Source organism: Phascolarctos cinereus, unplaced genomic scaffold (genome assembly GCF_003287225.1).
Source record: "Phascolarctos cinereus isolate Bilbo 61053 unplaced genomic scaffold, phaCin_HiC Scaffold_4;HRSCAF=312, whole genome shotgun sequence".
In the NCBI taxonomy this organism is placed as follows: Eukaryota; Metazoa; Chordata; class Mammalia; order Diprotodontia; family Phascolarctidae; genus Phascolarctos; species Phascolarctos cinereus.
In genome coordinates, this window is record NW_027555847.1 from 139,067,475 (window position 1) to 139,095,108 (window position 27,634).

The 27,634-nt window shown below is 36.8% G+C and overlaps 1 protein-coding gene across 1 annotated transcript in view; it reads right to left on the minus strand.

Moving 5' to 3' along the window:
- Positions 1–27,634, minus strand: part of TNRC6A (trinucleotide repeat containing adaptor 6A) — a 128,071-nt gene that overhangs the window by 23,373 nt on the left and 77,064 nt on the right. The window contains 10 exon segments of the mRNA XM_078152649.1: positions 1,010–1,147; positions 1,312–1,458; positions 1,830–1,972; positions 5,418–5,469; positions 5,816–5,896; positions 6,881–7,056; positions 8,715–8,891; positions 12,903–14,829; positions 14,831–15,483; positions 26,379–26,426. Of these exon segments, the coding sequence (XP_078008775.1) occupies positions 1,010–1,147; positions 1,312–1,458; positions 1,830–1,972; positions 5,418–5,469; positions 5,816–5,896; positions 6,881–7,056; positions 8,715–8,891; positions 12,903–14,829; positions 14,831–15,483; positions 26,379–26,426 (3,542 nt within the window).

Genomic DNA, 27,634 nt, shown 5'->3' on the forward strand with positions numbered 1-27,634 from the left:
GTATCCCTAGCATTTAGCCCAGTGCTTTGCATACCACACACGTACAAGAGGTTTTATTACTTCTTTCACTCCATTGCTGAAAAAGTCATAACTTTTTCAGTAACATTTGCACCTCTCTGCCTGACACTCAAGATTCTCCATGATCTGGCCTCAATATACTCTCCAAGTCTTATTATATACACACACACACACACAGTCATCTAGACAAAATTGACTTTGTTATTCTGTGAATATGCAGTGTAGCTATCTTTGCACACTCTGCACCTTTGACTGGTATATTTTTCCAATGTGGGAATTTGTTTTGTTGGACTATGCACGTTAATGATGAGACTTTTATTTTTGTCGCTGTCGTTCAACCATTGGGAAGGGAAATGACCCAGAGTTGGGGGGTGGGGGTGGGCCACATACATAAATAAATGCATTTTCAAAGATTACTACTCTGTGATTATGCCTCGTATCTTCCTGCCTCTGTCTTTACACATGCTGTTGCCATTTTTGCTTGCAATGCTCTTTCCTCCCCCTGCATTCTCTTCTCTATACTAATCTAACTCGTACAAATACTTCAAGACCTGGTTCCCATGCCATCTCTTTCAGGAAGTCTTCTCAAGCCTCTCTAACCAATAAGTATCCTTTCTCTGAATTACTATAACACTCTGCAGGTACCACACCGTCAGATTGTAAGGTGCTGAGTCAAAGAAGTAGTTTATGTTTCTGTCCACAAATTTTTAGCTTATTTCTGATTCTTATTTTATCGATTCAATTAAAAATTTCTTAAGTGCATGCTACATTTGAGGGCTTTACAGCCTACTTCTCCATATTCATGTCTCTCATTACTCTGAATAAAGTGACCCTGGATATAACTCGAAGATGTTGCTAGATGCTACACTAGCAAGGCTGTCTTCTGGTGCAAAGTTCTAAGTAATTAAAATATGTGAAGTATATTAAGTAATTCAGATATATGAAGTAAGTTTTAAAAGAAGCACAAGTAAAACAAGTGCAGTGAATTTACCTGAGGGGATAGTAATGGAGGAGGCACTTGAGCACGGAGATGAGGCTGAGATGAATTGAGAGGTTGTGCTGGAGGCTGCTGCATGCCCCGGGGTTGTGCTGCTGTGTTACCAACACCAAACATACTGGGATTGCCATTCTATAAAGAGAAGTTGGAACTCTTTAGTGAGAAACACTCCACTCCCTTCCCATAGGAAGACACTATGACACTACTAATTTTAACACAAAAGCTCAAGATAAGTGATCTCAGTGGCTAGGTCATTTCACTGAAAACACCTAAAATACATACAAATAAGCACTCACCTGTCTAACAGAATTCAAGTTTTGCATACCCAGCCCTGCTATGGAGCCAAGGGCTTGGTTAGGTAGTGCACTATTTGAAGGGGGAAGCTTCATGTTTTGATTGGACATAAACTGCATGTTTTGGGACTCGTCTGCTACAATGCCATCCTGATTGGACAGACAGAAAGATGTGCAACACCAGCCAAGCAAGCAAGTAGGAGGGAGAAATCATTGCCAGGAACAGAAGAGAAGTCACATGAAATTCCAGCATCAACAGGAAACAAGTAGAAAACAGAAGACATCAGATTAGTGTTACTTCTAAGGCAGGCAGAAACAAAAAATTTTATATGGATTAATAGGGAGGCATATATTTAATTTCTACGATAAGCAAATGCATTAAAAGGGACAATGGAGTACAAACATTTCATGTGAATGGTGTATTTTGGCACCAGACTTACAGAGTTCTACATATAATGTTAATGTGAAAATGTGTAAGCCAATTCATTTATTAAAAAAAAAAAAGAAAAGCAATTGCCTACCTTATCGAAATAAGGACTGCGATCCATGGAAGACTCTTTGGAAATCTGAGGACGAGAGCCAGGGCCTTTCCCTACTACTCGACTGTAATCGCCAATGTTTAGGCTATGCTTATCAATCTCCATTCGTTTGTCCTGTAACATTCCTAACAGACAAGGAAGATGAGACTATGAAGTCTGACTGCAATGGCTAAAACAGCTGTTAATTTTATATGCTCTAGCAGATGGTAGTACCCTTTTCTAATTAAAATAACTTCTATCTTAAGTAGGACATTAGAAAATAAAAGGCTTTTTCCCCTTGATCTATATCAGTCACCTAGGTTGCAAGCTGGAAGGGACTTCAGATATCAGTGGGCTGAATGAACCCTTTCATTTTCACGAAGAGGAAGCTGAGGCTTTGAGAGGTAATGTCATTTGCCCAAGGCTACCCAGAGTGTCAGAAGGAGACTAGAACTGGGGGGGTGGGGGGTTCTGACCTCCAGCCTCAGGATTTTCTACTACAACATACTGCCTCACTCACTTTCACTATGATGCCACACGTTACAATTACATTTTGGAAAGACATAAACAGTTTGGTTGGAGGATTCCTGAATTCTATAATCAAGCCCATAATGTCTAATTTTAAAAAGAATTTTATAGAAAAAATTCTTAAGATGAAATGGCAGTTTCTTTAAAACTGTCACTTGTTTTTCTACTTCTACTAAAGCCATACTTGAATATGCAAACATATTTTTAAACATTTATAAGACCCCACCAGATGCAGGACATTCTATGAAATGCTGGGTGAGACACACAGAGTGCCTCCTTTCATGAAGCTTACAGTCTAAAAGGGAGATAACACAGATATGTAGAACACTTTAACACAGAATAATGCACAAGTGAGCAAAGAAGTCACAAAACAAAGCAAGGTGAGAGGTCATTATTTATCATAGGTATCTAGTTAAGTTTTTTGTTTGTTTGTTTGTTTGTTTTTTGGCTAGGCAATGGGGTTAAGTGACTTGCCCAGGGTCACACAGCTAGTAAGTGTTATGTGTCTGAGGCCGCATTTGAACTCAGGTCCTCCTGAATCCAGGGCCAGTGCTCTATCCACTGCGCCACCTAGCTGCCCCTAAGTTTTATGTTTTTAAAGGGTACCTGAGTTTGGTTTTAGAGGAATGAGAGGAATTCAATAGAAGGAGGAGAGGGAAAGTATTACAGGAATGGAGAACAGTAAAAATGAACATATGGAGGCAGTAAAGTAGAAGGCATATTCTAAGAACAATAGTGTCATTTAGTTAAGGCATAGAGTGGAAAGAAAAAATTAATGTGAGATAAGACTAGAATCATAAAGTAGAACCAGATTATGGAGGGATATGAATGTCACTCAAGGAGTATGAATTTAATTCATTAGTAACAGGAAACTAGTGCAATTCTTCAGCAGGAATGATATTCCCAGACTCTCCCATTATAGTATAAAGGGGTCTATGATCTCAGAGGCAATGCCAGCAAAATAAGACTTCAACTGTCAATGGATTGCTATCTCAACCACTTTGGTTAGTTTTGCTACCCTATTTTTAAAAAATCTCTTTTTTTTTTGTTCATATAAAGGATGGATCTGTGGAAGGAACAGAAATACACAGGGAAATGAATGTGATATAAAAACAAAGGTTATAAAAAGATTACAAAAAAGAAATTAAATGCTAGTGACATTTCTTCCTTTAAAACATTACATCTGAAATTCTTTACATATCAAAAATATTTGTGTACTATTCTGGGGATAAGAAAACAGGCAAAATGCCTTTATATGTTAAAACATTTCTTCACATGTGAACATCTTTTTGCATTATAGGTCACTGACAAGAAATCATTACAAGATAGAGTGTGGCTAGGTTACATTCTGAACCAGTTACAGGAATATCCATATTAATGAAATCACATATATAATTACTAAGTATTCCATATGCTTAGACTTTCTGGGTATATATGCATTGTCGATATATTTTACTCCCAAAGCCCTTAAGTGCTTCATGACCAAAAACTAGTTTGGGAAATGCTGCTGCTGTCAGGAGTGACTCAGAAAAATAGCTTGAGCATAAAGATGAAGTTGTGCTTTAGGAAGATTAATCTGAAATTAATGTTTATGATGGATTTGTAGTTATGTCACCAACAAATAACCTAATACTGATATAAAGTTGGCACAAAACAAATGTTTATTGATTGACTGATAGATTGGTGATTTCAAATCTGAAGAAGCACTGGGAAGATGGTAGTGTTGAAGAGAAGAAGCAAATTAGGAGTAGATGACAAGAAGTTTGGTTATGGACATTTAGAATGTGAGATGCTAGTTGGACATTCAGAAGGGGCTGGAAATGCTGGACTAGAGCTCAAGAGAGAGAATGGAGTTACAAACTATTAGTATATAGGTGATTTGTTAAGCTTGCAAATGAATGATCCAATTATCTTTCATTAAGCATTTACTTTTAAACCAGAATGCTTTGGTTTTTTTACTAAGAAATTTTTGGATAAATTTTGAGGCCTCCTTTTATGAAGGAGATTTGTTCTGTGAAGTTTGGATTCAGTCAAAAGGCCACACTTGAGGACCACATGTGGCCTTGAGGCTGCAGGTTCCCCAATCTGATAGCTCTTTCACACTTGTAGAATCTTGACTTAGGCATAGCACAAAACAACAACTACTTTCACGTGTCATTATATTATGAAGGGTAGTTAAAAATAGGGTAGTGAGCAACCAAACTCTATTGTAGGATTGACAATCACATGCTGATTTTGTGTTTCTATCTAGCTATATGAGACACACTCAGTCCATTTTTGGACTTTGTTTTCTACCTCTTACCTCACTTCCAGTGTGATTACTCAGCCTTTATACTCAGCCCATGATTTTGTTTGCCTGCACAGCAATGTGGACTTAGGTAATTCAGGCTCTGAATCTTGAACACATCTTTTGATTTAATGTAGAACTCTGACCTCAAATTACCATCTTGATTTATATACCTGAATGCCCCCTCCTTCCATGTTAATTATCCCTTTCCCCTTCAAATCTCTCCAATGTGTCCTCTTGATTATAAGCTGTATTATACCATGCTGAATGGTGTGGTCTAAGTTTTACATCTGAATTCTATCTACTATACTCTATCCCACTGTTAGCATAATATAGTGACTTTCCAACAAAAAAATGTTTAATACAAAAACAAATGACTTTTGGATAATGTAGAAGTATAATTCTAATCTCTGTTTAAACAGAGGTAAAGAAAAGGAAGGAGATTTTCTACTTTAAAGACTAAGAAAAATCTTACTCTACAATAATTGCTAGGAAGGAATTATATGTATCACTTTTATCTTAAACTCTTTTCCAGGAGGGTTTATTTACTTTAGGAATTCATTTGAAGTTAATCTCACCTATAAAGAACCCTCATAACACAGATGCCAAGAACAATGGTAAAATACTCAAATAGATATTAGATAATGCATCTAGAATTGGTAGGAAAGGAGAAAATAAACATTTATTAAGCATCTACTATGTGCCAGGTAATTTGCTAAATACTTTATAAATTATTTCATTTGTTATAAAACTATTTAATTTTCTCTTACTCTTACCTCCAGATAGGTCCATCTTATTGCTCGGTAGAGTTTCTTCTGGTGATTCTCTCTGAAACAATAAAAAAAATTGGTAGATTTCAAGTTCATGATTTAAGGAAAACCTAAACTTTTTTTTTACAGTATTTCATTAACATAAGTCACATACTCCCATTTTTCCATTCTGTAAAGAAAATAACAACATCTCTAAGAAAATCAGGAGCTTGATTGATCTACGTGGCTTTTGGCCTTAGGGATAGGAAAGCAATGTCAGTCACCATGAAAACTCCATAAGATTAGAAGAACACATTTACTCAATCATCAAGCACTATGCTAGAGATTCAAGTTAGTTTCAAAATTAGAAAATATTTTACTTATCACCATTTAACAGGTTGTTGTTGTTAAAAATTCATACATACCGAAAAACTTAAATTTGAGAACTGCTTAACGAATGGATTTATCCAAGCTTCATCTTGTTTATTTCCGCCTTTCATTGTTCCCTTTTGGAAAGAAAAATCAGAATAATGAATGAAAAAATATTAAGATGTGTAAATATATATAACCATGGTATTAAGTTCTAGGGATACAAACAGAAAAAAGCAAGACAGTCTTTTTCTCAAGAAGCTCACCTTCTAGTGATTCTATTATTTAAGGAAAGCATGGATAAATTAATTTTAAAGATGCTTTCCAAACATAATTTTAATAATATCAAACATTTATATACATAGTACATCACAGTGTACAAAGTACTTTATATACATTCTCTTACTTATACAACTCCATAAGACAGACACTATAGGTATTATTATCCCCTTTTTAAACATACGCAGAAAGACTCATATGTAAGTTTAAGTACCTTGCTCATAGTGTTTGCAGCATCAGCGGCAGAATTTGAACTCAGTTCTTAATTCCAAGTCTAGCACTTTATTTGCTATATATAAATATCAAACTACCTCTCTGAACCCTTATTTTAGGCAATATATTAATGTTTCTGCTCTCTCCAAAACTTTTTAGCAGAACAGCATGTAAAAAACAAGAAAAAATTTCAACAGCTATGATATTGGTACTCTCCTCCTGGTGTTAAGAGTGGCATGTAAATAAAATGTTTTACATACATGATCAAATTTGATCTTTATAACTCTGTAAGTTAAGCAGTACAAGTACCTTATTTTAATAATGAGGTAACTGAAGCCGAGTTACATGCTTAAGGTTACATGATTAATAAGGGTAGAGCTAGGACTCTTACTCAGCTCTTCTATCTCTAATACCAGTGCTCTTCTCCTTCTATCATGCTGCCTCTAGAGATTTAACTTTAATGTGCTTCCCAGATGGGAAACAGCAGTCTGAAGTGGAATATAGATGAGTCAACTGCCTAGATAACCTTCAAGTTTTTTTTTTAAATCCTTAATAATGGAATACAAATTGTTTGGGTAAATACTTCTGGACCTCAAAATATATGAACCTGTCCCCCTTGAAATATTCACCTTTGAGGACATTTTCTTTATATATGGTGGCCAGTTTAAAGATGGGTTAACTTCTTGGGATGAATTACTATTCCACATTCCAATTTCTACATCTTCTTCCTCCTCCCAGGCGGTGGGTCGATTTCCAGTCAAAGGCATATCATCTCCACACCAACCATCTTGCATAGATTTAGGCCCTATTTGTAAATTTGATTTAGACAGAACAGAGGACAGTTTTCAATGATAAACAATTTCACAATCATGCCTAATGCTTTCTAGGAGAAAAGTATACTTAAACTGTGATGGAAATTCTATATGCATTTATGCCCAAATTTACAGAGTGGGAATCTATCATTTTCTACTATGTTAAAAGTCTGACAAAAATAAACTTTTTTTTTAAATGAGCATTTCTTTGATGCTTCTCTATTTTAGAGGTTACAGAAAAACTGAACATGGTAGTGTGCACTCTATGATTATGCATAATAAAGCAGAGTATAAAGGGGATAAAAACTGAAGATTTCTTTAAAAAAAGTATTTTAACTTCAGTGACAGTATCCACAGATGGTTTTCGCATTTATTTGGCTAAATCCTTAATCTGTAAGGTTACTGGTATGGATACTACTTCCTTCCACAATATGATAGACAGTCTGGGACAATAAATGTGATTTGAAAAAAATTTATTATTTCGGCGATAAGCATTTCTGATTTTAGCCAGGCTGGTCCTTGTACAACCGACATATAATGGAATTGTCTACCCTGAAAGCAGTTCCTGCTTAGACAAATCTATAAGGGCAGTGCTACAGTATCACAACCTTTGGGAAGCCAGCATTACCCCCATGTCACAATGAGGTTAGAGTAAGGTCTTCAGTGGACATTATTTTTGTACGTAGGCCACACAACTATGGTATTGTTTTCTTTTTTAAAAACACCTTTATTTTTATTTATTCATTCATTCATTCACTTATTTTTTTGCTTTTTGGTGAGGCAATTGGGGTCAAGCGACTTGCCCACGGTCACACAGCTAGTAAGTGTTAAGTGTCTGAGGCTAAATTTGAACTCAGGTCCTCCTCACTCCAAGGCCAGAGCTCTATTCACTGAGCCACCTAGCTGCTCCTATGGTATCGTTTTCAATGGATACAACCAGAAAGTTGCCTCAATAAATTGGACCTTATATGTATACCTAGGCTAGAAAACCATGAGATTCTTTTCTAAATGGAAATCTGGCCCCACCTCTGGAGTAGGCCTGGACTTTTAGAATTCTCCAATACCAACATTTTCCAGGTACTTCCCCGAAATCCAGTTTGGTCTAGAAATGTGCCTCTAAGTCTGTGCTATATAGAGTGTTAGGCTCTGAACGTAAGAGTTGAGGAAAAATTCATTCTATGGACACTGGACTTTAATAAATCAATTGATATTAGTAATGTAATGTAGATGTGATAAGTATCATACAAATTATTACTAGTAAAAATTTTAAGAAATTATTAACTGTGAAGTTAAAGATAGGTATAATTATGTACTAGGCTTTAATTCAAATGTCTAACCATGCCTCAAATTTTTTTTTTAAGGCAGTTGAGGTAAAGGGACTTGCCCAGGGTCACACAGCTAGTGTCAAGTGTTTGGTCTGAGGCCGGATTTGAACTCAGGTCCTCCTGACTTCAGGGCCAGTGCTCCATCTACTGCGCCACCTAGCTGTTTCTATGTCACAAATTTTAAAAGCCATCAGTTATCACAAACATTATATTAGGAAGTTAGATTTCAAATAAACATGGTCTGTTTTGGAAATTTTTCAAAGTCTTTTTAGATTAACTGCTTTGAGTGCTATACCATAGATGACACAGAAGCAACCTAAACAAACCAGGTTTGCTCGAAGTCTGTGGACCAACAGAAGTGGTACCCCATGTGGAGGAGCTAGATGAAGCAGTAATGGGTTCCCCCCAGTTAGTACCAGTGTCCATGGGTTTACCCCATGCTGAAGTTCCATTATCTACAGTTGTGGCTGGAGTAGAAGGTTCTCCCCAGGGTTCTCCCCAACCTTTAAAAATTAAGGAAAGTCATTAGTTTCTTAGAAAAATTCAACAAACAGATACTCTGTAAAAGATTATTAGCATATATAAGTTGCTACTTATTCTTCCCTTTATATGCAATGGTATAAACTAACATACTTAATTAACAACCAGGAAAAAAACCTTCATTTTTTGGACGCCAGTTCAAGTTGTAATATGCAGAAACTTTAAAGAAAAAGTAAAGAACTGTATTTAAATGACTTGTAAAAACTGAATCTAGATTGCTCTCTTGGAGTGGAGAGGGAGGAATACAAAGGAAAATTTAGACCAAGTAATAACAAAAAATATTAATAAAATCTATCAGAAATGGAATTTTTAGTAATAGGCAACTATTTCACATCAAAAGTTCATTTCTTTAAAGCATGGTAGAGTCAAATATTTCATGCATTATAAAAACAAATATAATTATTACAGTTTTTAAAATCCCAAAACAACGTTGTTTATTCTAAAGGTAAATTTAGTTTTTCTTGCCACCTAGCTTGCCCTTATATATTTTTTAAAGACTTTTTAATTTTATTTTTTCTTTTTGGGCAATCAGGTTTCAGTGACTTGCCCAGGGTCACACAGCTATTAAGAGTTTAAGGCCAGATTTAAACTCAGGTCCTCCTGATTCCAGGGTTTCTCTTTGGAGAAAACAAAGGAGTTGCCACAGGTACTTTTATATAGTGTCCAAAGGCAACAAGAAATGGCTTTTTGTGGAATGCATTGTCTTCTCAGACTGCAATGCTCCTATTAAGCATTTACAAGAAGACAGCCATGAAAATAACTAACTTATGCATCAATACTTGGTGTGAAGATGAGGAAATAAGACAGATTTGATAAGGAATTCAATTTATCTCCAAAATAAAGTAAAATCATAAAAATTAAACTAATTTTATTTGAACAGACAAGAAACGACTTGGTTATTTATTTAAGAATCATTTCTGAATTAGTCATCAATGTGGTCAGATCACAGACCAGTGGGGGTCCTTCAGATGTTTCTGTTTATGGATTATATTTGGCTAGTTGCAATAAGCCTTAGAGCATTCCAGAGCCTCCAAAATTAAGATCTATAATCAATCAAACTAGTTACATAGGAAAAAACTAAGTTCATAAAATGCCTATTTTCCAGATCACCAATGATCTCAACTGCCAAATAGCCTTTTCGACTTCTCTGCATTCCTTGACACAATCATTCTCTTCTTGATACCTGACACATACAGTGGGACTGTCAACCCACAGATCAAATCTATTAGTACATATCTTGGACAGAAATTGTGGATGGGCAATGAGCTCATTTTAGAACTGAACAGAAGGATGAGAGCAGGCTAGACCGAGTTTTAGAAGCTGTACGATGCTGTCAGTGACCTAGAGTGCTGAGCCTGGAGTCAGAAGATCTGAGTTCAAATCCTACCTCAGACACCTACTAGCTATATGATCCTGGGGTAAGTGATTTAACCTCTGTTCATAGCACTTTCCTCCCAATGTTGTTCTAAGGATCAAGCGAGATCATATTTGTGAAATGCTTTGAAAACCTTAAAGTACTTCATAAATGCCAGTTACTGTCATTATCATTATGACCTGAAACAATGGTAAATTTTAAAAATAATTTTGTTCTGGTGATGCAATATAACTGCAAGTCAAGAAAATACTCCCAGTCTTCAAACTAGTCGAGAGGCACCTGAAGGGCAAGAAAGAAGCATCTATTAGGTGCAGGTAGGCTTCACCATATTACCTGTGATTTTTTTGGGGGGGGGTTGGGGAAGTGAACCAATGTAAAGAATATTATAAGGCTGATAACAAAGCATGCCTTCTATGTCTTGGCAGGCCAGTGATGGACTAAAGGTTCAGAATGAGACATACCTTTTGAGATACGCACAATGTGTGAATTTGTTTTGCTTGTCTTGCCCCTTTGTACTAACTCTTCCCTTGCCACTGGATTACTCCCACTACGTGCTTTCTTTATGCCTGTTCATAAGCCATAATAATAATGATGATGACCTCTAACATTTCTATAGCATTAAATGTGCGCCAGCTGCACTAAGCACTTTATAGTATTATTTCACTTGACCTTCATAACAAGCTGGGAGGTATTATTATCCCAATTTTACAGATGAGGAAATTGAGCCAAACAGAGGTTAAATACAGCCTGCCTGGTCAAACCACATTTGGAATATTGGTTTCAGTTCTGGGCATATTTTGGTAGGGATATCAATAATTTGTAGCGCATCAAGAAGAACAACCAGATAATGGAGCCTTGAGATAACGCCAAATAAGAAGCAACTGAATCAGAGAAACTTAGGAAGACTTGAACTAATGCAGAGTGAAGCGAGCAGAATTAGAATGATTTATTATATTCAGTTATTATAAATATTTATTTATTATTATAAAACTAACAACTTTGTCAAGGCAAGCATCTTTGAAAGACTTAAGAACTCTGATTAATGCAGCATCCAACCTCAAATTTGAGGTGACTGATGATGAAAAAAGCTATACACTTCCTGACAAAGACGTGATGGACTCAAGGTATAGAATGAGACATACATTTTAGATATCTGCAATGTGAGAAGTGGTTTTGCTTACTTATGGATATCTGTTATAAGAGCTTTTCTTTTTGACAATAACTCCACCTGTAAGAGTGGGCAGTTTGGCTTCTAAAAACTAAACCTACAATCACAAAATGGATTACATTTGATATAGATTACACTTAGAGAATTTAAGCCTGAGAGGTGTCCAATTTAATAGCAGTACCAGCGTCTCTACCCCAAAAGATACCGTTTTCAGGAAAAATGTGAATGTTGGTATAAATCTAACCTTACAAAGAACAGATCAACTGTGAATCATCTACATTAAAACTGGAAAATAGTAGCATAGATAATACTAAAAACATACACGCTGGGCTTTTGAAGTGCCACACTAACTACCTGTAGGATAGACTTATTTGAAAATAATGTAAACCCAGAGAAGGCTTTTAAGAAACAATAAATCTGGGGCAGCTAAGTGGCGCAGTGGTTAGAGTACTGGCCCTGGAGTCAGGAGAACCCGAGTTCAAATCTGATCTCAAACCAGACACTTGACATTTATTAGCTGTGTGACCCTGCGCAAGTTACTTGCCCAACTGCCTAGCCAAAAAAACCACAAAACAATAAATCTAAATATTTTAACCTGGTATTCAAGCTCTTCCACAATATGGACCAATCTACCATTTTGTTCCAGTCAAATTAATTTATGCATCGTCCCTTAAACACATCCTTTGTTTCTTTGGTCAGTAACCATGTCCTTGCCCCTTTCTTAGAATGTCCATAACCTCCCTTTTCATCCTTAAGATTCCTACTTGAAGCAAAAGCCCTAGTTAGCCTCAATGGTTTGAGGACAAACAAAAGCTGAGTAAAAAAAAATTACTTTATTCCACTGTATACAGCTGGACAGTTTGATAGGAATGTTACAGTTGAGTTAACATACTTTTGCATATAAAAAAGCAAAATGGAGACAGCGGTCATTTCACTATAAAAGAACTTAGCTCTAAAGGCACTCATTAATGAAAAATCTCACTCTCCCTCTCAAAAAAAAAATCCATAAACCATAGTACCTAGTACATAATAGAGATTCAAATATTTATTGATATGACTTCTGGGGATTTGTAACACTCAAAAAAAAAAAGGAAAGGGTTATTTGGAAGAAAATTTGGAAGAAGATATTTCTCCATTTTGTACTCTTTTTCAAATGATCTAGTTCAATGATGGAAACAGATTTTGTATCACAGCTCAGAGAGGTGCCAAATACCAGTTGTTAAAGAAAGTTCTTTAATGCTTCTCAATTTTCCTGGGGGCATACAGGCAAATATTTTGACATTAAAATTCTACCTTGGAACTCGTACTGACCTAGAATTTTAAAAAAATTCTCATGTGTATCAAGGTAAAGGAACAACTTCAGCCAATATCTGAAATATTTATAACATTTCGCTTCTTAAAAACATTACATTCTATAAAACCAAAACTTACCAGAACCACTACTGCTCTCCTTGTTTGACATGGCACTTGAAGATGCTAGCGGCTGATGTACCTGTGCTTGCTGGTCTGAACGGCTGCCACCATTAGGGACATTTTTATTCCACATATTCACATTTTTGTAGTTATATTTGCTTGGATCTCCCCAAGCAGAAGTTCCATCATCAATTTCCATTTTGCGGCGTATTGATTCTGGGGATGGCTCCTCCCATCCAGTAGGTTCTTCTTCTTTTGTGGAAGCTGGTATTGGTCCACCAAGCCAACCTGTACCAGGTGGCTTATTTGTGGAAGGTGGACCTCCCCAAGATCCACCAATATCTTGTTTGTTCCAGTCTGGGGAGTTGATTGGCTTTGAAGAATCCCCCCAACCTGAAGGTTGATTAGATTTTGGAGGTTCTCCCCATCCCTGGGACTGACCAGATTTTGCAGATTCATCCCAGCTAGATGAATTATTTGGATTCATGTTGTTATTTCCCCAGGTAAAAGAATTTGATTTAGCAGGTTCATTCCAACCGGATACTGACCTGTCACTGTCACTACCTCCCGAGCTAGATTTCTTAGTCTCACCCCAATGGTTGCTTCTTGAAGTTTCTCCCCAGTTGTCACTGGCAGAAACTGACCACCCTTGGCTTGATTTTTGTCCATCTCCCCACCCTTGTTTAATTTTTTGTGCATCATTCCATGTAGATTTCTCCTCTTTGCCATTCCCCCACAATTGATTGCTCTTGACCATAACTGTAGCAGCAGAATCATCTTCCCATCCCCCTTGGCTGCTTGAGCCTTTAGAATCTCCCCACCTTGTAGCAGGCTTTGGATCTCCCCATCCAGATACAGATGAGGTATTGTTACTATTATTCTTATCAACACAACCCCCCGAGTTAGAAGTTTGTGTCAAAGAGCGTCCCCAGGCCTCTGTCCCATTGTCAGTCTTTCTTTCACCTCTAGGTGATGTTTCAGTATCCCAGGCAGTATTTTGTTTGATTGGAGTCTCTCCCCAACCCTTGTTGGAGAGGACACGTGGATCTAAGTCAGTTCTGTTTACTATGCTTTGGAGTAATGCATGCTGGTCAACTTTTCTTCTCTCTCTACTCTGCCCTTCCCCAACCACTCTTTCCTCACGGCATCCAGTGCTTTCTGTACTACCTTCACTTTCCCCAGTACCTGTTGTTTTGGCCCAAACGATGTTCTGCTCATTTGTCTGAGATGTAGCAGAACTCTGATCATCTTCCTCAGTAGGTTTCCATCCATTCGTAAACTTCCTACTATTTCCATTCATACTTTCATTGGAATGCTGATTGCTAGGCAGTTTATTCCATTCCCCATTGGATACATTAGTGCCAGTGTTTTGTGCAGAGCTTCCCCATCCTCTTCGACTTCCTGCAGAATTCACACCATTTCCACTTCCCCATGGTACATTCTGGGAATTCACCATCTCTGACTCCCATAAACTTCCTCCTTTATTCCCATTCATTTGAAAGTTAGTGCCAACAGACCCATTTATGCCAGACTGCATTAGAGTTGCATTCACAGTGTCACCATTTGCTTGGTCATTAGGGCCTGAACATTTCTCTCCGGAATAATTAGAACCATAGGCACCCCATGTAGTACCATAAGAGCCGCCATTTTTGGACTCACCATTGCTAAGATGAGAAATGGAAGTGCCATTTGTAACCGAAGAGGCCTGTATCTGAGAATGATTCCTTGTGCTCACACGCCAGGCCCCATGCCCTGTATTATTAGGCAGTTCATCCATCTGCACTGAACCAACAGCGTTTGGTAAACTAGAGGTCATAAAGTTAGTAGTGTTATTTGGTCCATTCATTTCAGTGTTAAGGTTCTGAGGTTGTCCACTGAATGAAACCTTCCTTGTACCATTTACTTCAGACTCACAATTTTCCTGAAGATTTCCCCAGGAATCATGGGGTGGAACCACCCATTTTAGAGTTAATACTCTGATTGTTAGGCATCTGGCCTATGGTACTGCATTGAATATTTGTGCCAGAATTACCACTCCCTACAGGCCCTTTAAGGGCATGTCCATTGTTCTCTAATACAGGCCAGGCACCATGGTTGCTATTTGAATTCAAAGTGCTTGGATTTAACCCTCCATTTGATGAAGAACTTACGGTGCCCCAAGCATTCATTCTATTGTTGCTACTTTCAGATTTGCTGTCAGGAGCATCCACAGAAACTTGACATGTGCTTATTATGGTTCCATGAGATAGACTCCACGGTCCATTATTACTTCCATTGCCCACATTATTGCTGTTGCTACCCACCGCAAATTTGTTTTGAGAACTGTGTCCTATACCGTTTCTAATTCCATCATTTTCACCACTTGTACTCCCTGAAGCCATTATCAAAAGGTTCTTCTCTGATCCAGAGCTAGAGGCAGAGTCAGTGTCCATACATTCTGAAGTCAACTCCGGGTCACTGTCAGTGATAGAAGGCCATACTTCTTTGTCAGAGCCTTCTACAATAACTTTGTCCCAGTTTGTGCTGGAGTCACTATTAGAAGACACTGGTCCCCAGTGAGAATTTTCATAATGAGATCCTAGATTACTATGGTTCAAATCTAGAAGAAAGAAAAATCATACATTTATGAAATATTTGGAGTTTTAAAAGACACACCAAAGACAACTTATTCTACTTTAACTTAGGTGCTCTGCTCTAATAGGCAAATGAGTAGTACCTGGTAATATGCTGCCACCTTGCAGCAATGTGAGATACTGGTAGAAGATAAAACCAACCACCTTTCATTCTCTTCTTTTTTGTTAAGACTGGCTATGCAGCTGGAAGATAATTTGGTTCTACACACCTGGAATCTTATTTCTACACATCTCCTATTAATATCATCTTATTCATAAATGCTATTTTTCTTTCATGATGATTGATTTCTTCCAGTAGTGACTCTAGAAGCCCTAATGAGGACAACTTGCTCCCTCTGAAGGAGGACTTTAAGCAAAAGCTAAATGATAACATGTTGGGTTAGCTTTTAAAAGGGCTTTTCTTATTTTAGATATAGGCTGAACTAGATACTAGATCGTCCCTTCAAAATAAGACTCTATAAAATCACTTTACTTTGGAAAAACTGCAACCCATCTGTAAAACAGGGATAACAAAGTTTATAATACACACTACCTAAAAAGCTGTTATAAGTTCAAAAGAGCCAAAAATATAAATGTAAAGTGCTTTTTAACACTTTAAGAAACTACATAAATGCCAGCTATTATTTTCTAAGTACTCTGAGTCCACATTGTATCACCCCACTAAGAGCCTAAAGCAGCAGCATGGTGTTGTGGAAAGGCACTGGTCTTAAGGATTAGGAGAGACTTAGGTTCAAATATTGCTTATAATATTTATTAGCTGCAACTCTCGACAAGTGAATGGACCTCTGAGACTCAATTTGCTCATATATAAACTGGGGATAATATTTATGCTACTTATATCATGTGGTTGTTACAATGAAAAGTCATTTGTAAAACTTAAAGCTCTACAGAAATGAGATTCTATTAGCACCATATACCAGTAACTATATTTTGATCTGGTATTAAATGAATAATTCACTAGTATTTAATAAAATACACAAGTGGTCACTGATGAATCATTAGAAGCAGTAACACTTTCAAACCAGTCTTCCTCTTGTTAAGGTTCCCTTGATTGACGCATCTTAAGACTGTGATGCCTGATCAATCTTTCAAAAACAATCTAGACAAATCACAGTCCTGCTTAATAACCTACAATGGACTTATTGCCTATTACATAAAGTCCAAATTCCTTTACCCAGATTTTAACCTTCCATAATGTGGCTCCACTTTGCCCATTTAACATCATCTGTAACCCTAAACTGACCCACTACTCCAGGGTAGTAGGGCTCTCTATTCTTTCAAAAATCAAAACTTGCCATAGCTTTCATGCCTTTCTTACACTGTTTTCTCCTCCAGTAAGGCATCCTATTCCTAATTCATATTGTATTAAATCTATCAAGGTTTGGTTGTACAAGCTGCATGAAAATTTCTCTGACAATTTCTGCCCATGATGCTTTTTTCCTTCATTAACTCCTTTTGTATTTATCTGTACTACATATTGTTAATACACTGTTACATACACTTGCGTTTTCAACCTATACTTTCCAATATACACACACACGCGCACACACACACACACACACACACACACACACACACACACATTAACTGTTCCATTACTATGTCTTCTCTTATCCTCCCACATCTCATCAGATCTTGAGTAGGGAAATCTCAGGCTTCTTTTGTACCCCACAGTACTAGGAATACAGTAGATCAAAAACGGCTATTGGCTACTTGATTCATAGGACCATGATTTGAATTTAGAAGGGTACAGAGTGGCTTTATGGGGAGAAAATTATTCTTTTAAATGGAGAATCTGTAGAAGTTGAGTACCAGTTTTGGGGAATGTACAGTTAAATAAATCACAAAACACACTGTGGCTGTCAGTTTCAGACATCCACATCAAAATTCCTTACTCTCTAGAACGGAATTTCTGGTGGTCAAATTTCCCCCCAAATCTTAGTTGACCTTCTCAAAACCAAGCTGTATGAAGGTAGTGAGACAATTTAGAACACATCTAATCAAGGAAAGCTTAAGGAACACCCCCAAATATTGGGCTGGCCATAACAGAGCCAAGAAAAATCATGGGAGGCTCCCAGGGACTCTCCATCTTTAGTTGCCTCTCTACTCCAATTCCTCTACACCACAAATGGGTAGACAATCTTATATAGAAAAGAAAGTATCTCCTAAGATAACCACTTCTTCTTGGCTAGGTAGTGACAAAAAGATTTTAAGAGGGGCAGAGAACAGCAAGTTCTTCAGAATAAACAGATTTAGTTTCTAACACAGCAGTCCTCCTTTCCCATTAGCTTGGAGCTTCCAAAACTGCAGTTCTCACTAGCATTTAAGTGAGAATTCAGGCATATGTGGGCCTAAATGTTAAGTTTTTAAGTATCTCTTGCCTTGAGGAAGAACTTCTCTCTGAATCACTACTCCCTTTTTATCTAAAGTGGCATTTCTACTTGGTTGCCCTTAGAAGAGGAAAAAAGAAATTCAGTATAACTTTATCCACGGTATTCTGATATCATAAACATGCTAGATTTCATGAACGCTATAAATACTGGAAGATAAGTACAATACCATATAATTTTAATTTTATTTAAGGTCTTTCGATCACAAATCTAACAAGTCCTAGCCAGTAGCCCTCTTAATTATCTCCTTTATTATACATCTAAACAGAGACACAGAAAATGGGGTTAAATAATTAACACAAAATTCATACAATGATTAAAAAAGTAAAAATATAACCTGCTATTAATGATGATAAAATAATTATATAATGTTGAACTATAACAAAGCTTAAAGTTTCAACCACACATGAGTGAAATATGCTTTTATGAATCTTAAAACAGAAAATGCTGGTTACATCACAGGTATATGTCTAGAACTATTATTCCTGGTAGTGCTTTAAGATGAATAATCATAATAATACCAGAAAGTTTCCATATTCATTTTTAATTAACAACCTTATAAATTACACAGTGTCAACCAAGCTGCCAACAAAACATAATAAGTCTATAACCACTAATTTCTCTTAAAAACAAACAAACAAACAAAACCACTTATGCTTCACTGATGTATGTGGTATAAAAGATAAACCTGGCCTCAAAACCGGGAAAAACGGGACTAAAGTCCTACCTCTGACCGTAGACTGTCAGTGTTACCTTAAGCGTTCAGTGTTCTAGGTGACTCTAAAATCGTAATAAGTTGCAGAGAAGGTGCTGCTGTGCATTAGTAGATGCTTGACTGAGAATTCCTCAGATCAATGGAAGATTACATGTTAAATTTCCACTCTGATCAATTTCTTTTGGAAAGAAAATCATCTTCCTCCTTAACCTCCAGATCAAAATTTGCCTTGTGATCAAGTACCAATTACATAAAAACAAGGTCCCAACTATGTGTCCTACCAGTACCTCACTTATCTTTGATTACCTGTGCTCAGTGACCTCTGTCAGTTTTTGATTTACTCATAGCTGGACTACCATTTAGTGATCTTTTTGTTTACATTGGCATAGTCATTTTGCTTACTGTTCTACTGGTTCTCTTTATTTCACTGAATCAGATCTTATAAAAACTTCCAATGGTTCTGTAAATTTTCTCATATTCATCATTTCTCACTGTAAAGTAATTCTTTTACATTCATATACCATAATTCCCCCCACCCCAGACTTTTCCTCAAAATGTGTAACATTTTATTTCCAACTATTATTTCCATTTCATCACAAAGATGCTATGAATATTTTGGCAAACATCTCCCCCCCTCCCTTTTTTTTTAAAGGGTACAAGCCCTTTCACAGAAGGGTCAAAAGGTCTAGACAGTTAAGTCACTTTTCTTGCATCCAAATTGATTTCAGGATGATTTGACAAATTCACAGATCCACTGCAGTATATTAGAATGCCTATCTTCTAATTTCTTTTCATATGACTATTCCTTCTTTCTGACATCTTTGCCAATCTCCATTATGTAAAATGAAACTCAAGAGTTATTTTAATTTGTATTCTTTTTTCTGTTAGTAATATGGGATGCTTTCATTTGTAGTATCCAATTCTTCCTTTGAAAACTGTTCATATCCTTTGACCTCTGATCTTTTGAGGGAATGGGTCTTAGTGTTTTCTGTATCTGTCAACATCATATATTTTTTAAGTCAGGTTTTTAATCAGTGATATTTGATACAAAATTTTGTCAACTCAATAATTTCACTTTAGAAAATCGCATATTCATTGGTTTTATTTATATAAAAGCTTTGAAATTGTAGAGTTAAAATGATCAAATTTACCCCTTATAATCATTATCCCTTATTTAGTTAAGAATTTGCCCCTTAGAAGAACTATGAGAAGATACCCCCTCACATTCCTTTGGAAAAGTGTGGTAGAGGGCCAAAAGGTGCATTGACATTGCATGTAACATCAACCTGCTTGGATCTGTTGTTTAGTTTTGTACAACTTACTCCCCCCCCCTTCTCATTTTGTTATACTTCCTTATTAAGGGAAAGGGGAACAGCAGAGTGGGAAATATAGGTATTAAAGCGGCACCAAATAGCTTTATAAAGAGTTTTGAGACAGACTGGAAACTCAACTTCAGCAAGGATAATCCCTAGGTAGTTGTGTCGTCATACTCCCCTCCCCCAGCCCACACAATGCCAGGCACATAGTAGATGATTAAAAAATGCTAGCCGATTGACTGAGGACTGGTAATGATTCCACCCCTCCCTCAAAACTTTTTCTTGTTTTCCTTAAAATTATAGATATTTTCCCCCTTGCCAATGAATTTTGTTATTTTGCCTAGTTCTTTAATATGTCCCAAGGTAATAATTTTTAAAACACACTATATTTTTATTATAAACACAGCACTCATTAACAAATATTTCAACATAAAAAGGACCAAAAAAAGTCTGGACGTAACACCATGAATCTACGATATAGTTCATGTTTTTTTAAAAGTACAGTCCAATTTAACAAAATATTAACAACACTGCCCTACTTGTCTGTGTCCCATTCTGAACTTCCTTTTTTGTATATTTTTTAAACATATTTCTTTGACACTTTTTTCTTTTTGGCATGACCATTACTAGCCTGAAAGGCCTCCCTTGTAACAAAGAGGCATAATAAAGAAAAACAAATGTGTCTTATACTGTTTACATGTCTAAACATGTATGTCTTGTCCTAAAACTATAATCCATCACCTTTCTGCCAAGGAAGCATGTTTTTCATTATTAGTTGTGTGTGTGTGTGTGTGTGTGTGTGTGTGTGAGAGAGAGAGAGATTTTATACAGCATTAAATCTTTAAATTAATTTAGGCAGTACTGCCCTATTATATTGGCATGGCCCAAACATGAAAAATGAATATTCCTCCAGTTATTGTTATTATCAATAATACATTATTGACTAAAATAAAGGGAATTATTTTGTAAATATTTGAATCTTGTACGTGGGATGGTAAGTTCAACTGAGATACTTTATGAATTCTGTAAACATTTTAAATGGAATTTATTGTTATATATACTTTCTTACCATACAGATATTTGTCTATAGATTTTATATCCTGTTACCTTGCTGAAGTTATGAATCACCTGGATTAGTTTCTTTTCTTATTTTTCTGAGGTTTTCAACTATAGTATCATGGAATCTGCTAATGGTGATAACACTTCAAATCTACTTTGGCAATGTTTATACCTTTAATTTTGGTTCCTTATTTTATTTCTATTATTCTTTATTTTATTATTTATTTCTAGAACTGTCAAATAATAGTGGGGAGAGGAGACACATTCACCTTGGCACTGTTTGCACTGCAAACAATAAAACTTCTGGGCTTTAATGCATGCTTCTAATATTAAAGAGCACTTCCATGCATATACATTTTAGGGTTTTGTAAACACAAATAACCACTGTATTTTGCAAAGAAGCATTCCGGGGATATTTATTAAAGTAATAATGTGGGTTTTGTTTCTAAATTCGAGAGGGGCTGGACCTATGGTTTAATTGGTAAAGGAAGACCTTGATGAAGAAACTTCCTTTACTTAATTTTATATGGCATTTCTAGGGTCCTCTAAGTAAACCTTCATATCCTCTGCCAATAACAATAACTAAGCCCTCACTGCAGCAATACGATCTTTTTACTCCCTGCAATCATTTGCCTACTTTACTAACCACAGTAGCTTTTCCAAACCTAATCTCTCCTTAAATCTTCCACAGTACCTTCCCTTCCCATCAAACTGAGCTAAAGACCTTGCTTTAAACTTTACTGAAAAAAACTGAAGTCATTCTCTAAGAGTTACCTCTTCTCCCTTTCCCAACTTATATGCCTCTAAAATTAGTCTCTACTTATTTACTCCTTCACTCTACTCTGATACAGGTGGCCCTAAAAAAAGAAAAAGAAAAAAAGAAGTGGCCCTTCTCCTTGTCAAGATCAATCCCTCTACATCTCTTCCTCTCTTCTATACACTACCTGCCACTACCATGCCCAATGTGTCTCTAATTCTCATTCTATATTCTGTCTCTATATCTTCATTCAGTCTGCTTTCCTACTTGTTACATACATGTTTATCTCTTCTCCTTCCTTAAAAAACCATCATTAGATCCTGGTTTTTTTTTTTAAAGTTTTCAATATTTACTTTTACAAGATTTTGGGTTCCAAATTTTATTCTCCTTCCCTCCCTACCCCCCTCCCCAGGATGGCAAGCAATCTGATATAGGCTATACATGTATAATCATATTAAACATATTTCCACATTAGTAATGTTGTGAAAGAAGAACCAGAACAAAATCAGAACAAAAGAGAAAAACGAGGAGAAAGAAAAAACAAGAAAGAAAATAGCATGCTTCAATCTGCATTCAGACTACATAGTTCTTTCTCTGGATGTGGACAGCATTTTTCCACCATGAGTCTTTGGAATTGTCTTAGATCACTGTATTGCTGGGTCATCTCATAACACTGCTGTTACCGTGTACAAAGATCCTGGTATTCTTACTAGCTATTTTCTCATTTTTTTTTCTATTCTCAACTGAATTCCTTGAGAATGGCAGCTGCAAGGTGCTTCCAAATCTTTTCCTCTTACTATCTTCTAACCCTATGCAATTTGGTTTTTAATTTCATCATTCAACTGAAACTGCATTCTCCAAAGTTAGTAATGACGTCTTAATTGCCAAACTAATGACCTTTACTCAGTTTTTGTCCTTCTTTGACCCTCCTGGAGTACGACACAGTTGACCACTGTCTCCTAAAAACTCTCTTCTCTGGATATTTGTGACACTACTTTTTCTTTAGTTCTTCTACCTATAGGAGACAATTTGGTACAGTGTTCAAGAAAGCTGACTTAAGTCAGAATATCTAGGTTCAAATCCTGCCTAAGATACTTATTATTTTTGTGAACTTGGAAAGCAAATCCCTTAACTTTCTTGAGCCTCAGTTTTCTCATCTATAATAACGAGGGGGTTGAAATAGGTTGATCCTGAGGTTCCTTCCACCTATAGATCTATGATATACCACCCCTCCACCCCAGTGATACTGAATCTCCTATTCTCTATCCCTCACTGCCTAATGCCTTATTCCTTTCTCCCTCAACCCAACATCTTTCCTTTACCCAATGCCCCATGATAAAGCTACCTATCCCTTCCACTGGGCTCTTTGGAATACTTGCTCCATTGGTAACAAATCTGCTTTTATCTTAAATCTTTCCCCTTCCCAGTCCTTCCATCTTCTGTATTTTACTGAGACCTGGCTCCCTCCTGATGACAGTCTCCCTGACTACCCTCTATAGCATTGGTTGTACATTCATTCATTTTCCCCAACTCACTGGTGGTGGAATATTCCTTTCTCCTTAATGCCACATTCAAACTCAACCTGCATCATAATTACTCAGTAACCTGTCCTTTGAGATTCACTCAATCCATATCTACAACCAAATCAAAATTCTGGAGGCTGGTGTCTACCAACCTCCAGGACATTCCCTTCATACTAGGCTTCAACCTACATACTGATACTCCCTCAAATACCCTAACCTGTCAGTTCCTTAACTTACTCATTTGTCATGACCCACTTTTTCACTCTACCTCAGCTCTAGAGATATCATAGCCTTTGTCTTATCAACATTCACTTCCATGCTCACAAACTCTGCAATCTCCTTATTTGATCACAATCTACTGTCATTCTACCTCTCCCTCTGCCTTGCAAGTCCAAACTGTTCTTTGTCTTCACCATAACCTCCAATATTTGAACCCCTAAGTTCTTTTCCAGGACATCATCCCTGCACTGGAGACACCAGTTAAACTACACCATCTTCTTCTCTTGAGTTCCCTTGCCCCTTTATCCTATAGTTGATCTAGCCTGATTTCAATTACTCCCACCATCCATTGCATTCCCTCCTACTCACATACTACTGAATGAACTTAAGAATGTTATGAATCTGTGCTGACAGGATCCACCACAAATTTATGCTACGTAATTTAAACTGGGCCCTCACTGCAGTAAGGCAGTTTCTTTATGCCCCCTTAATCAACTCACTATCTCATTAACCACAGAGGCTTTTTCAAATCCTTTAAAGCCTCTTCAAACCTTTCTAAGAACCTTCTCTGATATTTCACTGGAAAAAAAAAAGAGGCCATTCCCTGAGAGCTTCCCTCTTTCCTCCCTCTCTTTATTTTATATCACTTAGATGCCTTCTGCCACTATCTCCTTCATTCCTGTTTCACATGATGAAAAGGCCCTTCTCCCTGCCAAGGCAAATCCTTCTGCATGCAAAACTATTCCCATTCCATTCTATCTTCTTCAGATGACTGTTCCCTTTATCATCCCCACTCTTTCAATAACCTCAATCTCTTTTTAGTCTACTGGCTGCTTCTCCATTATCTACCAACATGCCCAGGTCTTGCCTATTTTCAAACTCAAACCTTCACTTGAGGGGCAGCTAGGTGGTGCAGTGGATAAAGCACCAGCCCTGAAGTCAAGAGGCCCTGAGTTCAAATCTAGCCTCAGACCAAACACTTGACACTTACTAGCTATGTGACCCTGGGCAAGTCACTTAAAACCAAAAACAAACCCCTTCACTTGATCCATCTATCTCCACTAGCTATACTCCATTTCATAGTGAACTTCTTGAAAAGGTCATTTAAAACTGATGCCTCCACTTCTTTTCCTCTTACTCTCTTCTTAATTCTCTGCAGTCTGGCTTCCAACCTCATCATTCAACTGAAACTGCCCTCTCCAAAGCTGCCAATATTCTCTTAATTGCCAAATCAAATGGTATCTTCTCAATCCCCATTCTTCTTGACCTCTCCGAAGCCTCTGACATCGTCAATCACCCTCTTCTCCTTATAATTCCATTCTCTAGGTTTTTGTGACAATGCTCTCTTTGGCTCTCCTCTTACCTGTCTGACTACTCCTTCTCAGTCTTCTTTGATGGTTCTTCATCCACATCATGCCCACTAAACACGAGCCCACTCCAGGGCTCTATTGTGGGTCCTCCTTTTTTTTCTCTCTATACTATGTCCCCTGGTGATTTCACCAACTTCTATGGATTCAATTATCATCTCTATGCTGGTGATTCTCAAATAGCCTTAAGCTCTGAAGACCTCAAGTTTCATAACTCCAATTGTCTTAAGACATCTTGAACTAGATCGACTCATAGATATCTCATACTCAACATGTCCAAAAACTGAACTCATTATCTTCTTCCCCTACCCCCAAAACATCTTTTCTTCCTAGAGTCCCTGCTACTGTCCAGGGAATAACCATCATCCCCAATTCCTCCAAATCCAATCTGATGCTCAGTCCTGTTGTTTCTACATTTATGACCTCTCTTATATACTTTTTCTTGTCTCCTCTAACACTCCCACTACCTGCATCACCTCACGCCTGGACTACAGCGATAGCCTTGCTGGTCTCCATGCATCAAGTCTCTTGCCATTCCGGTCGATCCTCCATTTAGAAATTAAAGTGATCTTCCTAAAGCACAAGTCTGGCCATGTCACATTCCTACTCAATAAACTCAAGTGGCTCCCTATTATCTTCAGGATCAAATACAAAAGCCACTCTTGGAACAAAGTCTTTTATAACCTGGACCCCTCCTACGTACCAAATCTTCTTCTACCTTATTCACCCCTGACATGATCCAGTGACACCAGAGTCTTTGCTGTCACTCAAACAAAATAATGTATATCCTGACTGCATTTTTACTGGTTGTCCCCCTTGCCTGGAATTCTCTCACTTTCTCATCACCACTTCCTGGCTTAAAATTCCACTCACCAGAAGCCTCTCGTGATTTCCCTCAATACTAGTGCTTTTCCTTTGTTGATTATCTCCAATTCATCCAATAAATAAATAAGTAAACAAACAAGCACATAGTTGTTCATATGTTGCCCCTCCCATTAGACTGTGACCTCTTGGGGTGCAGGGTCTGTCTTTTCCCTTTCTTTGTATCCACAGTGTTGGCACACAGGAGGCATATAATAAATGCTTAATGATCAAATTAAAAAGCACACCTTTAAAATGCTTCATCTTATACTTTGCCCCAAGGAATTTCCACTAGGTTTGAATTTGCAGCCTTAAATTACTCATTCAAAAGAGCTATTAAAAGTTTTACTCTTGCCTGAAAACCAAAATGTTAGAGAAATTTAAGCTATGAAATAGCATTACACAGCACTATCTTCTGATTTAGGATGTAGAACTACTTTAATAATTTACATATGAAAGTAGATTAATTTAACAATACCAGCCTATAGTTAGCCTATTAATTTATGTATGTTCATAGTACTAAATTTTTGTTTTTCTAGTTTAACAATCAGAAATGAGGCAGATATGAAAATAAAGTCTATACTTTTTAAATATATGTAAAAGAGACACGTAATGCACAACAAATATGAGATTTTAAAGAGTCATATGCATCACCTGACTGGTTAGGGGAGTGGCTGACCAAATCCCGAATGGGAGGCATGCCTATGAAAAAGCAAGAAATTACAGAATTATTACTAAATTGAGGTTGGTTTCTTTTTTGTTTGTTTTTTGGTTAAGGGAGCTAGCTCTCTGCATAATTCTTGTAAATTAATTATTAACTGTAGATGGAAGGCTAATCTTTCCCAAAATAAATTTTCTGATAATTTCTTACCTGGGTATATTTTATGCAGCACAACAATAAATGATTCTAAATTGCCAAGTAATAGTGAAATCTGATATCCTACTTACATATATATATTTTTAATAAACTCATCTTAAAACACATTTCAAGGCATAAAAAACCTTATCATACTTTTGGGTATGTCACAATTTGTTAAGAACTTAACTTTTTTCATCTTTACCATGAGGACATTAAGAATACGTGATTATTTGGCTATAAAATGCCATAATTCTATTTGCAAAGCTTTGGGGATTAATTTTACTCAATGACTTGCATTTCCATATATATAATTCCACAAAACAAAATGATAGCCATAAGCTAATTTTTTTAGTTAAAAAATTATACCAACCATTGAACTTTTTCGCATTTCACCATTTGTGTATATTCCTTATGAACTGTAGGGCCAAAAAGTAAAATTAAATTAATGGTCCTTTGCTCCAGAGACAGTTTGTCAATGATGCTACAAAATCAAATTCATATAGAATAAGGGCATAGGTTTTTCATGACAAGCAGGGGGAAAAAAAACGCAAACCAACTATTCAGCACAAAGCCTATTTGAGGCTTCACCTTTTTTTTTAACAGTGTGGCTGGTATCGGACTATTTTGGTTCAAAGTGTTTTGAGGCCTTGGTTCTCATCCTGGACCAACACTACCTAGCTGAGTCACCAATACCAGTCACATTAACTTATACTAAAGGACATTTAATTCAATTACCCATCTCTATCTTTAAAATGGGATAGGAGGTTATAGTTGGATTAAGTGACCTCTAACAGTCTTTCAAATTTTAAAAATCTGATTTTAATGACTACAAGGTAAATCTCACTAGATGTCAAACCCTGAGTAAGTATAAAACCAATAATTGTCCTGCAGAACAGATGACAAAATATAGTTTGCTCTCCTATGCAGAGAAGGGTAAGGCTATTGGACTATTTTCTTTTTTTGAAAACCTTGCTAGTTTTCTTTTTTGCAAGGGAGGATTCAAATTCGGGAGTAGGTATGAGAAGATATCTAGGAATGGCTAATATAGAAA